The sequence below is a fragment of the Rhinichthys klamathensis genome, unplaced genomic scaffold, assembly GCF_029890125.1.
Source record: "Rhinichthys klamathensis goyatoka isolate OS25496 unplaced genomic scaffold, OSU_Roscu_1.1 h1tg000254l_1, whole genome shotgun sequence".
Lineage (NCBI taxonomy): Eukaryota > Metazoa > Chordata > Actinopteri > Cypriniformes > Leuciscidae > Rhinichthys > Rhinichthys klamathensis.
This window is the reverse complement of record NW_026606776.1, coordinates 4,749,912-4,762,800: the sequence shown is the minus strand read 5'-3', so window position 1 is coordinate 4,762,800 and position 12,889 is coordinate 4,749,912. Positions and strand designations below refer to the sequence as shown.

At 40.0% G+C, this 12,889-nt stretch overlaps 1 protein-coding gene across 1 annotated transcript; it reads right to left on the bottom strand.

Moving 5' to 3' along the window:
* Positions 1-3,172: 3,172 nt before the first annotated feature.
* ino80db (INO80 complex subunit Db) lies at positions 3,173-12,557 on the bottom strand. The gene is given in 11 exon segments (XM_056267049.1): positions 3,173-3,837; positions 3,840-4,496; positions 5,602-5,759; positions 5,837-6,069; positions 6,156-6,289; positions 6,438-6,544; positions 7,535-7,747; positions 8,909-9,008; positions 9,082-9,818; positions 9,902-10,148; positions 12,164-12,557. Coding segments are annotated over 10 exon segments (2,703 nt in total). The 5' UTR covers positions 10,120-10,148; positions 12,164-12,557; the 3' UTR covers positions 3,173-3,691.
* Between the last annotated feature and the right edge of the window lie 332 nt (positions 12,558-12,889).

Below are 12,889 nucleotides of genomic sequence, written 5' to 3'. Positions count from 1 at the left end.
AGCCTGGGGTGTCTTCAGAGACCGCGTTTTTTACAGTGTGTTCAGGGGACAGGCAGTTAGCGGATAGTGAGGTGATGTTTCCTGTATGTGACAAAAGATATTTTGGCCTAAAAAACGTGTGACATCGCTACCTTTAATATAGTCGACGACTGACTCTCGATTCACCTCAGAATCAGAGTATCAGTTCTTTTTTGCAATCAACTCCCAGACCTATAGATCCGTAGTGACTTGAAATACACAAAATACCTCTGTTCAGAGTTCAGTCGGTCTATGCCTACTGGATCCAATTTACAGTGATCCATCCATACTATAACACTCACATATTTTAAATATTTAGTTTTAAATATGCCCCTAAATGTATTAAAAAGGTTCAAGGTCTCAGTTTTTGAACATCAAAATATTAGCAACTCACAAGATGTGAGCCCACAGTCAGGATATAACAGCAACAAAGAGGCTGATACAGCTAAAAAAGCATTTGGTAATTGGAGTGAAAAATTGTGTGGGTGTTAAGGATGATCGATTTTCTGAAGCATTGTGCAATGTGTTCGCTCACCAGTTTACTCAGTGCCCGTGGGTCAAGAAGAGACCTCGAGTCCTTGACGTTAACAGAAAAGGCTACGTGTGTGATGCACCATTGTGTGCACTGGACCACTTTGATACTTACACACGATTGCGCTTGTAGAAGCTGTTCATGTGGAATCATGGGGGCGTTAAACCTTGTCGTGGCCTAACAGCAGCCCTGGCATATCTAGAGTCATGATGATAAGATCTCATCACTGTGACAGTTTATGCAACTGCCATTTCCCCTCTGCCAGTCTGTCCCTCCCCCTTCAGCTCGATCTGCTTGTTTCCCTTACCAAAAAGCGAGCGAAACCGCGTTATCACAGTTTCTCGGCACCTGCTTTAACAATTGTTATATGGGAATCACGTCCGTGTACGAGGTCGCAGTAGTCATGTCATTGGCCATAATAACATCCATTACTTCAGACTCAATCAGCGCGTCCCCGGAGACGGCAGCCCATGATTAACTGGTCTGTCACCCATCATTTGACGCGCCATTTGTCAGTATCACTCTGAGGCGCGTTGGGTAGGGTAGTACTTCAAACTGAAACATTACCGCAGAAGCCACATGCTAAGAGGACTGTGCTATGAATGTTTTAGCAGACTGCGACGCTACAACAGAAATAGAAACAGCGCCAGAGTCGAAGGCAGCCAGGCACTTGCCACTTGGAGCGGGAGACGGGAGTACAGTATGGGAGCCGTTGCTAGGTAACGCCAGAGCCCTCGCGCCCCTCTTAGCGGTGAGATGAAGGAAAGTAGATTTGCATCCGCAGTCATTATGAGCAGTAACGTCGTCATTCTTAAACATTTGTTTCATGGTAAATGTACAGACCAATTTCGAGTGGTGGAAAGATGCACGAAAAAATTCTCTTTTACTTTCGCTCTCTGATATCAGACATAATCTTGTGTTATTATTACCAATACTTTACTCCTCCAACTTGTCATTTAGTGGCGTTTCGTTAGTGAACGAATCCGTTTTGAAGCAAAACTATTCCCTCCTGCACCCGAAAAGTGTCCTCATCTTTGATACGATAGGCTACGTTTGTTTTTCAGAAGCAGCGCGCGCATTAAAGAGCTGTTCGTCGATTAAAGACATCTGCAAGTTTCGTTTTCTCCAGTGGATTTTTGATAAATATCCATATCCTCCACATTTAGCGCTCTTTTTGACGAGGTTGTTTCGGTGTAAGAAAGCGCTTAATGCTTAAATCGAATGTATCAAACTTCGTTTTGCAAACACTTTTACTGATTAAATCAAAGGAGTGATTCGTTCACGAATATGTCATTTAGTGCTGGTTCAACAGCTTATCGAATTATACAAAATGTTTTGTTGTCATTTCTCGACAGATTTCACAGTAGAATTGTAGAAACGCAAACATTAATTTGTCTTGGCCTTTTAACGAATCGGTTGAGGGAATCATTCAATGGACACGTGCATATTAAACTAACCAAAATCCCCATAACTAATATCCTCTTTGCAAAAGACTGGAACATTTTATAATGATTTGGCGCCCTCTTCCGTTTTAATCTTCTCATTGGCATGGAGAAATATTCCATTCAAATGAGTCATTAAAAGATTACAATTTAAAATCGTACTATTTAATCTGTTTAGAAAGCCACCCATAGGGCCTATATGTTATGAATTATCTCTGTGCCTGGTAATTTTTAGTTTGTACATCGACTGGCCTAATCCAGATATAGTCTTTTAAGTGTCATCACAGTGTTTTCTTTGCGACACAAAACCTTGCAAATTGCTGCTGACAGTACATTGAAATAATGAGTGCACAAAAAGTCGTGGTCATAGCAGTTTTAATTCACACATTTCAAATAAAACAAATAGAATTTCTCTTACACATTGTCTACACACACGCCCACATCCAAGCACTTAAGTAACAAAAGTAAACATGTCAAGACATAAAAATACCTTGAACAAAGAAGAGGACCATAACATTTTAATAGGTTATAATAAACTTTTTTTTTTTGTTGACTTGATACATTCAGTGAATAAGTATAAAAAGTATATGAGACGACCCTCTGTGTGCAAGGATATCTGTCAGTATGCCTGTTGATAAAAGCAGCATTATCCGGTACAACGGCAAGTCTACCCAAACCACAATTTTACATCATTATTCGTTTTATAATGACATTGAATCAAGGTTATACTTAACTGTTCTCTTTAAAAGCTTAACTGCCCAAACATGATTTCATTATTGGTTCAGTTAGATATACTGATATAAAGATATTTTCTGGTGTGGACATAAAAAGAGGCTTTCTTGGAAGCCGCTTTGGTAAGAAAGCATCAGCAAAGAACATAAATGGGAAAATGCAAATGTAGACTTGGCATGACATGAGGGTAAAGGCATCATAACTACTCTTTAAAAGCCATGACAAGATAACCAACTATAGCTTTACACCATTTATTTCCCACAACTGCTATCACTTCAGCTAAAGGCCTTACACAGGAGCACATCGAACACTCAGAATCAAAGTTTAACACTGAGTAACTTTACGGTAATGTGAGAAGGTAATTACTTGCGTGAGGATTCAAAAACGGAATAAATGCCTCTAAATATTTTCAGGGGTGTATTTTTGTGCACTCACAGGTTTTTACTAAGTGACAACGCAAAGTGTAATTTAAGTTGATTTGCAATACACTAATTATAAAGGTGTTACACAGCTTTTATGGCAGGCACTTACACTTAGAGCAAGACCCCATAGTTTAACGGCTACTAAAAGCACAAACACCATCTGCCAAAACAATGAGCTTTTTAATCATCACACGGGACAAAATAGTGATACAACCATGACACCTTTCTCCTTGTGTTTGCCACTGACAAACTTGCCCATTACCTCTAAACGAGAACCACATTTTCACCAGTTACCACACATTTTCACTCATCAATAAAACTAGTTGTGCAGACTGCTACTCTATAAATATATTAAATATGTGTTTAAGGATACAAGTGATATTAATGGCTAAAATCCATCTATGCTTGCTTTTTGAAAAAAGCAACTAATTTACGCCAACAAGGAAATTTATTGCTTGATGTTCTTTCTTTGTGAGGGAAAAAGATGCAGAGGACTGAGGAGACAAACACAATGACCCTGACATTTAAAAAAAAAAAAAAAAAAATCACCTGCAACATGTTCCCTGAACACTGACTGTAGCAAATAATTGGTTCTGCCTGCAGTTCAGGCCTGGTCCATAGGGTGCGCCGTTGTACTGTGGTGCGGCTGTAAGTCTGCTGGGATCCCACAGTGATTGAACAGTGGGGGGAGAAGGTGCTTGGTTTGGGACGTTGGTGATGAGGGTGTGGATGCGGGTGTAGAGCGAGTGACGGGGACAGTTTGGCTGCTCTGATGCAAAGCAGAGAGGGCCGAACTGGGCTGACAGAGGGCTGAGGGCACGGGGGTCATTGGCGTTGAGAGGGCTGTGGACATCAGCAGGCCGTCTGAGGCAATAAGGCTGTGAAACTGTGAGGAGTCGCTGAGGGGAAGGGCGAGAACGCCCCACGAGCCATGAGAGATGTCCTCGTCCTTGCAAAGGGGCAGATCACTCAGATCTGCTTTGGAGTTATCCATCTTAGCTAGGAGATGAGGTTGTCTCTGTGTGTATGTGCTGTCTGTGAGATGCCCCACAGAGGATGGAGGAGTCAGAGGGGGCTGTGGTGATGGAGGTGATGGGGGGAAAGCGTCTTCAGAGGTGGGGAGCAGACTGGGGTCCAGCTCCAGGCTAGAAAGGGTTTCAGCAGATAGCCGCGCACTCAGTAGATCCACGACTCCCCCCGGCAAGCTACGACAATCTACCCCTTCTACGGGACCAAGCTCAGCCATTCCGCTTAGACATGCAAGGGATTCTGGGTACGAGCTCATGGCCTGCAGAACGCGAACCAATTCCTCGGCTTCCTCAGAGGTGGGCAACAGCTCACTATTCTTACCTATATGACCTATGTAAACAAAGTGAGAAAAGAAAACAGCAATTACCAGAAAAAGAATAGACATAGAAAGTATAAAGTGTATAAGGGTAAAAATATAAATTCTTAAAATCCCAATCTTTAACTCTGTGCCTGAATAACTCTTTTTCCTGCAGCCCCACACAGCAAATGAGATCATATTTATCCCAAGTTTGCAGAAAAAAAACACACAAAATAAAATAAAAACTGCACAAGATAACAGTGAAACCAGTGTAAATCACGGACAAATGACACTTTCTGTCATCTTAATGAATCAGTCAAATTAATCAGACAAAAAAATGTATCAGTCGGATGGATCCTTCACTAAATTAAGTTATAGTGATGGAATATTTAAAAAAAATTAGTTCCAAATATAATTTATTCATCAACGATGCATTAAATTGATCAAAAGAGGCAGTAAAGACATTTATAATGTTACAAAGAAAATCCATCTCAAATTCAAATGCTGTTGAATTTTACATTCAGCAAAAGAATCATTATGGTTTCCACAAAAAAAAATGAAGCAACAACTGTTTTCAAACATTGATCATAATAAGAAATGTCTCGAGCACCAAATTAGCATAGAATGATTTCTGAAGGATCTTGTGACACTGAAGACTGGAGGAATGATGCTGAAAGTTCAGCCTTGATCACAGGAATACATTACATTTTAAAATATGTTAAAACAGAGAACCGCTTTATTAAATTGTAATCAAATTTCACAATATTACTGTTTTTACTGTATTTTGCAGCCTTGGTGAGCATAAGAGACTTAACTTAACGTCCCCAAACTTTTGAACAGTAGTGTGTGTGTATTATATATATATCGTAATTTATGTATAATACAGTGATATATTATACATTAAGTGTTAATGAGTTTATAATTTTATGATAACTTTTTAACTGCATTTATTGGGCCCTGTTATACTATAATTTTAATTTCCTTCAAAAATGAATAAATTAATGAATAAATGAAATATAGCAAAATAGACATTATAACTGAAATATACAGAAATGAATCAGAATCAAATCAAAATCTAATAATCTGGATCAATACCCTAACCCTTCCATAATATTATAGCACTTTTACCTTCAAAAAGATCAAAGTCCTGCAGGTCATCCGGGAGTCGAGGCAGAACATCGGAGAAATCCTCCTGATTCAACTCTAGGTCATGTGGAATGTCACTGATGTCATTGGTGATGTCATCTGGAAATTCATCTGCACTTAAATCAGGAGTTAAAGGGCTCCTGAAAAAAACAAAGACAATGAGTGCGCATTCACAGACATACGCAAATACACACATACAAACACACTCGGCTTTCACCTTATGCCAGAAGGCTGAGTGGGCAGGCACAAAATGGAAGGCATTCCCAGGTTACCCTGGGGTAGCGCAGGAGGAATGGGTTTCTGAGGGCGCTTTGGTGCTCCTCGCTTGCCTTTCTTCTTATGCTTCTTACTGAGTGCTGGAGGCTTGGCTTTCTTCATTGGCCTGTGCCGCTGAATCTGCTGGTGGTGGTGGTACGTTCTCCGGCTGATATCACCTCGCAGGAAATTGTCCTGTGAAGTACCATTAGTGCACATATGGTTAAATGAGTTACTAGCAAAAAGTTTATTACGCAATGAAACAGTCTTCTGTTTCTCACCATTTTCTTGGCATGCTCATCACAAAGTGGTGTCTGGTGCGTGATGTCAAAGACAGGGATGGAACACTGAGCTCCATCTGCAAAGCGAGCAGTGCAGCTTGAGAACAGCTGCTGTGAACGGTTCTGAAGGATATCTACAGAGTGCCATTAAGGACACAACACAGAGAACGATCCAAAGTCGATCGGTCAATCACCAAAGCAGATGGTTAGTTGAAGTCACAGGAAAAATTGCTCTGAACAGCCAAAAGCAGTCAGCTATTGTAAAGAACTTTGAGAGGATACGTTGAAAGCAGTGCCTGGTGAACGGTACGGCTGAATTTCTGCAGTCTTCACCTTTCACGATAGCCAAGCATAAACCTGAGTCATCTCCAGCCATTGGTACTGCCGTGCTGTGGAATTAAAACAAGAAAACAAACTACTGCAACATGAAAGCATGTCGAGCACATCAGGGGTGTAGATCGGACGTTGCATCACAATACATGATAGATCTGGTATTCTTACCAGATCTACTCTTAGCCAGCAACACGATATTATCTGATATCTCAAATCTTGAAGAGATACTATTAGGATAGGAATTGATAAGATTGCCTGCGATTGAAAAGTTACTTCTTTTTTTTTAAAAGAAGACCTATTATGCCCTTTTACGAAGTCTTGATTTTGTATTTGTGGTCTACTAGAAAAGGTTTTCATGCTTGAACGATTAAAAAAAAAAATCACATATTTTATACTGTTGGAGTATATTCTCCAACATGTTCACATATTCTCTTCCCAGTTTGTCAGTATCGCTCTGTTAAATTTCTCTCTCTATGAAGCCCCTCCTTCCAAAATGTGCTCTGATTGGTCAGCTGGATCAGTGTGTTGTTATTGATCAACCAATTCGAGCATGTTTCGGAAATGTCACGCCCCTTTCCATAACAGCATTAGGCCTGGGGTGGAAAAACACACTACAAACACAACTCAACCAGGCCTCGTCCCATTTTTTTGTGTGTGCCTCTGGCGGGAATTATTTACATGCGGAATATTGTGACGTCTATGTTCCTGGAAGAAAACTCAAAGAGTACGATTGAAGCGTTTCAGAGTTTACTGATGTAGATAATAGCTCCCTTTGGACTGGACTTTGTAACTTTGCAGACCTTTTTTTATGCTCAAACAGCAACATTACACACTAAAGAAAGTTGAAAATGTAAACTTGTAAAGCATAATAGATCCTCTTTAACTCAATTAGAAATGAAGCCAAAATATAACATGAACTTTCAACAATAAAATGAGGCACTCTAGTTGTTGAAAAGTTATTGATATTTTATGCATCGCATCAATACATCATATAGCATCAACACATAATGTATTGTTACACCCCTAATGCATGTGGGGTTTTTTACCTGGAGGGTGTGGAGGTCTCATTATGTTGTTCCTGAATAAGCTGTGCGGTGTGTTGAGGTTCCTCTCTTGCTGCCTGCAGCAGGGCTTTACGAAGGGCATGCTGGGATCTTCTCTCTCTCCTGAAGCCCCTCTGCTCCCTGCAAAGGTGCGTGTGTTTTTGTCTCAGGTATGAGCAGAAGCCTGTCAAACGCTCAGCACGGGAACTGCTGGCACTGCGAGACGGGAAAGAGATTTCTCTAGATCAGCAGTTTTCAAACTGTGGGTTCCGATACACTGGTGGGTCACAGAGTGGAAATAAGCATTCATATTCATGCCATGGATTTAAATAGGCAAATGCTTACGAGTCAATGATTGGATCATTAATGCAGTGATTATGTTTCTAGCATGTTATGTTTGCCAACAGTTCTTCTAACCCTAATTGAAGGTGCGTGTAGCTTTTCACTTCTTAAATAACCATGCTGGAAGGAACATCAAGGCCGTATTCCAGGATGACAATGTCAAGATTCATCAGGCTCAAATTGTGTAAGAATGGTTGGGAAGGAGCATGTAGAATCATTTTCACACATGAATTGGCACCTCTGAGTCCAGACCTTAAATTCATTGAAAGTCTTTGGGATGTGCTGGAGGAGACTTTACAGAGTGCTGGACTCTTGCATTGTCAATACAAGAGCTTGACCAAAAATAGATTTTTGGTATTATAAGATATTTCTTATTTTATTCAACCCTTAATTCTAGAGCTGCATAAAAGCGCATTTTATAATGAATAAATATATTGTATTACGTATACATTTGTATTTGCAGTATGCCAAGTTCTAAAATATTTTATCGGGTAGAAATTAGTAAGTAGTTGATATTATTAATGAATCCTTATCCATAATGAACAACTGGAAAAGTCATGTAAATTCTTAAAAAGTGTGGGAACATTCAGAACATTCAATTTCTGGAATCTTGCAATTTCATTTACAGAATCTAGGAATATCGAGCCTTTAAATATTGTTGTGGACAATAGGGGGCTTGGAAAAGTTTAAGTAAAAGTTTAAGAACCACTGCTCTAGTTTTTACCTTCCAAAAATTACTTTAAAAGATCACTGAAACAATTGAAAGTTATATTTGTACTTTACTCTTTTGTGTGAAAGGGTGATATAAATATTGATTTGAGAATATTTTTTTCTATTATGTGAGAAAGAAGCCGTGGAGTGATACAAAAAGTTGCAGTTTAGCAGTCATTAAAAAAAAATTAGCTGCAGAATACGACAATTGACCAATCAGAATCAAGTATTCCAGAGATCCGCATTATAATATGGGTTAATCTTTGCGTTTGGCATTAAATTAGGTGGAGGATGGATGATTGTCAGACTGATGGATTACTGTACCTTTCCTCAAAGTGCTTCTCTTGTAGTCTCTTGCATTGATATGACACTAGCTTCCCCAAGTCTCCATCTTCCTCTTCACTGTCTTCTGACCAATCAAGCCCTAGAACACAAGCTGTGTTTGTCATTAAAACAAATTAAAGCCAAACTAATTTTTAAATGTCGAAATTACCTACCTAAATGTGGGTTCAGGTCTTGGTACCTCCCCTTGTGTTGGTCCATCAATCTATGGAACTTCTGCAAACATGGAGCTTGTTGCAACCGCATAGCAACTGAGCGCACTTTTATTAATTGTCCATGTATGTCATCACGGCTTGGTGCCATCCCTGAAACTGCAGGGGCAACCTTTTTATCAAACGCATGATTGAGGTCCAGTTTAATTTTGTTATCAGTTGGAGCCATGTCTATTGAGCCCTGATGGCTGTCCGGAAGTGTGGATGAGGTTTTGAATAATGGACCTGAACGAACTGCAGGGGTTTGTAGGGTTGCTGCGTTAGGGGAGGAGGGAACTATGGGTGTTTGTGTGGTTCTTCCAGTCTGCGGAGGAGGGAGGCAAGAGTGTGGAAGGGTTGAAGAAAGAGCGGAGGTTCTGAGATGGTTTGGGAACGCTGGAACACTGTGATCTTGCTGTTTCTGCTTATGGTTCAGAGCTTGGTTTTCTTGGGGTTTCTTCAGGAATGTGCCACTTGATTTTAACATTTTTTCTCCCCTGCAAAAGGCGAAGGGATCTGAGGGGAGTAGACAAGCCAAGGAGGGTGGTGGGGATGGAGGTAAAAGCTCGAGACCGTTGTGAGTTTTCAGAGCCAGGGATGGAACAGTAATTTTGAGGGCCAAAGACTCAATGGTATCTTGTTTCTTCTTTCGCTCCTTCTTGGGGAGGACACCCATAACCTGAAGGTGACTATTACAATACCTAAAAGACAAACAGATTGTTTTCAGTTATTATTTTAAACATGCACATCTTTTCTTTAAACATTTGTTAATCCATAAACTTACTTGCGGTCGTGAGCCTTGGGTATTGGGTTGGTGCAGCGCTGGTTATTGTACTTGGCTACATATTCGCACTGCCTGAAGGGAGCGGTCCGGTCCTCGAGCACATGGCGGATGCAGAAAGCATAACCATTGAGCCTGCGTTGCTTGCAAAGCTTTGGACTGTATGAACACAGAGGCTTGTGGTCCACCTCCGAGTAGTGGATGTGTTTGCCTTCATACATCCCAGGGCTGGAACTCTACGGAACATCAGCTGATGAAAAAAAACAAAAAAAAACACGGTATGTGATTGTGATGAAAGTATTGAGTCAACTACCAAAAGTCAAGTTCAGCTTCTTTTGGAGTGCACGAAGAACAACTGGTCAATGAGACATTCACTTTAAATCAAAACTGAAAATGTGCTCAGTTTGAAAATGTGCTCAGAATTCAGTTTCTAAATTACTTAAATATGACTTATTTATATATGTCTATTGTTGTACAATTAGGGTATAAAATGCACTATACTTTTAAGGCTGAAATACACTACATGACTTTTGCCCAGATTTTCCAACCATTTTGCAGTTTGGAGAACTCGATGTTAGTTTTCATTCTGCAGATTTTGGGCAGTTGGAGTTGTTTTTTTTTCTCTCCAGATTTCTTACGTTTTTTTAGCTTCAGACGATATTCCATCTAGACGGAGGATATCAAACATCTCTGATATTTTGATTTTTAACATTTGTTCACATTTGTCATTCGTCTCCATACAACGAGGTGCATGTTTCTGCATTTGTTTTTTGTGTTCGGAATGACTTTAAAGTCTGGTAATGTGTGATCCTCAGTCAGTTTCATGTGATGCTCAGTTTTTCTCTGTAATCATTTACAAAGTCGGCAAGTGTATAATGGCTAGTGCTTTAAAATCTCTTCCGTGTAGTCTTCCAGCCTTTACTGTAATATTCATTTTATTGATCTCAATTGCAGGAAGCTCCAGTTTCCCCTACAGCTCTCCTAAACAGCATAGTTTGCAGAGACATAATGATAATCAAACCTCTCAGCTCTTCCATTATTATTGTGCTCCTTCAAAATGAGTTTCTAGCACTCATTAATGTATACAAAATTATTAATGTTATGCATCTGTACTGACTATACATTACAAACAATTATAATAAAACCATGAATATTAAAATGACACGCTCGCTTATCGGTAGGTCAATTTAAAATAGCTTTCAATATGTTGCAGTCACTTCCAACACCTAACAAATCTGAACTTTGCATTTTAAAGCACTCATGAAAGTATGCAGTGTGTAGGCTGCTCAGCATAAACAGCTCAAACCATTAAATATTAAAGTGACAGGAAGAAGGAAAAGTAGCCCCTGTTTCAAGCAATCAATGACACTTGAGAAAAACAGCTGGTGTAAGCAGAGCTTTAAGCAGGTGAAACACTAAATCATAAAACGATGGCTCGTAAAAGTGTTTGGGCAGAGTACAATACGTTTGACATGCAAAGCAACTTTGAAAACGCAAGGGGACGGTGGACAACCCGCCTACTACTCTATCATGTACTTGGGCAGCACTATCAGTTACTTTTGAGGCAAGGATTGAGCAAGTTGGGTGTAGCGCCTGAAGAAACAATTTAATTCTTTTTCCGAAAGATACGGTCAAAATCAGAGCGGGAGGATGCATTTCTTTGTTGCGTCGTACAAATATTTTCGAACGTATTTTGAAACTTTGTACCGGTCGTCGGAATATTTTTTATGTGTGAGAAACACTCGGGACCGATAATAAGCAAAATACCTGTCAAATGAGAATAAGCGTTGTCGACGACCGGAGACATTTTAAAGTTTCGTTTTATTTATTAGTTAAATTTTTATTAGTTTCGTGAGTTTACGTTTTAGTAATATTACAATAAAATTTATATCAGATACACATTTTGACGACAAACATTCCTTTATTTCTGCGCAATTCGTAGTTACCGTTGGCCTGTGAAACTTCCCGAATCCCCCCGAGTCGAGTAGCGAGACACCCGCCTTGCAGTGCGTGATAAGCGGTCTTCCGCCTTTACTTGAGTCCGTTGCTTCCCGGCAGCAGCTCAGCCTCCGATCACTGCGGCCTGTGCTAAACTAGCTACGCTGATCTTTTCATACGGTCGACGGCTATTCCTCTCAGCGGGGATATTCCGCCTCTACCTTTCCATGTAACGCTAGCAGATTTCGTTTTTTAACGCGTGGATATAATTTTGCACGAATCCTACTGGCACATCTTTGTCGATTAGTTAAATAAAACTAGCCGTACACAAAGAGAAGGGGGTGTTGGTTTAGTCATCGGATGCGAGGCTTCTTACAGCACAACTACAGGCACTGGGGGGACATGACAACAGCCAACAGTGCAACAACAACCTCTGCAACCATTTTGGAATTCAACTTTGTATGTTCATTGTCGGCTTTTAGAATGATGACAGATCTCGCAAACACACAATACAGATTGAACATTTGTGTGTCCAGCTGTCAGAAGTGTTCGGACCAGCGTGAAGTTTTATTTAAGCCGCAGTCATTGATTTCAAGTTTTGAGGGATCTCCCCCAAAGTCTTTTCCGACAGCCTCCTCTCACGCGTCTCATCCATGCCTGGAATGACATCACCAACTTCAAATTCAGTGCAATCTCACGTGCGACGAAAACATTCTTGTCAGTCATATTTTCCCTTCGTTGCCATCAATAAATAGTATCAAAGTGACGAGACTTGTGATTTAAACTCTGAAGCAGGTGTTACTGGGTGTAAAGATATTTCGAAGTGTCTTATGTTGCCCCCTATTCAGTCAATGATGTCAGCATGATCCTAACTTAGTAGCCCAAAAAAGTACAGTATAACTCATGATAATCCATTACTTTATTAATATAAATTAATTTAAGATTTATCCAACAGATAGAGTTCTCTCAAATTATAAGTATAATTTCAGAGCAAAAGAGGCTTTAACACTGCACTTAATCCAACATTAAGAAGGAAAACCAAACAAGATGCTT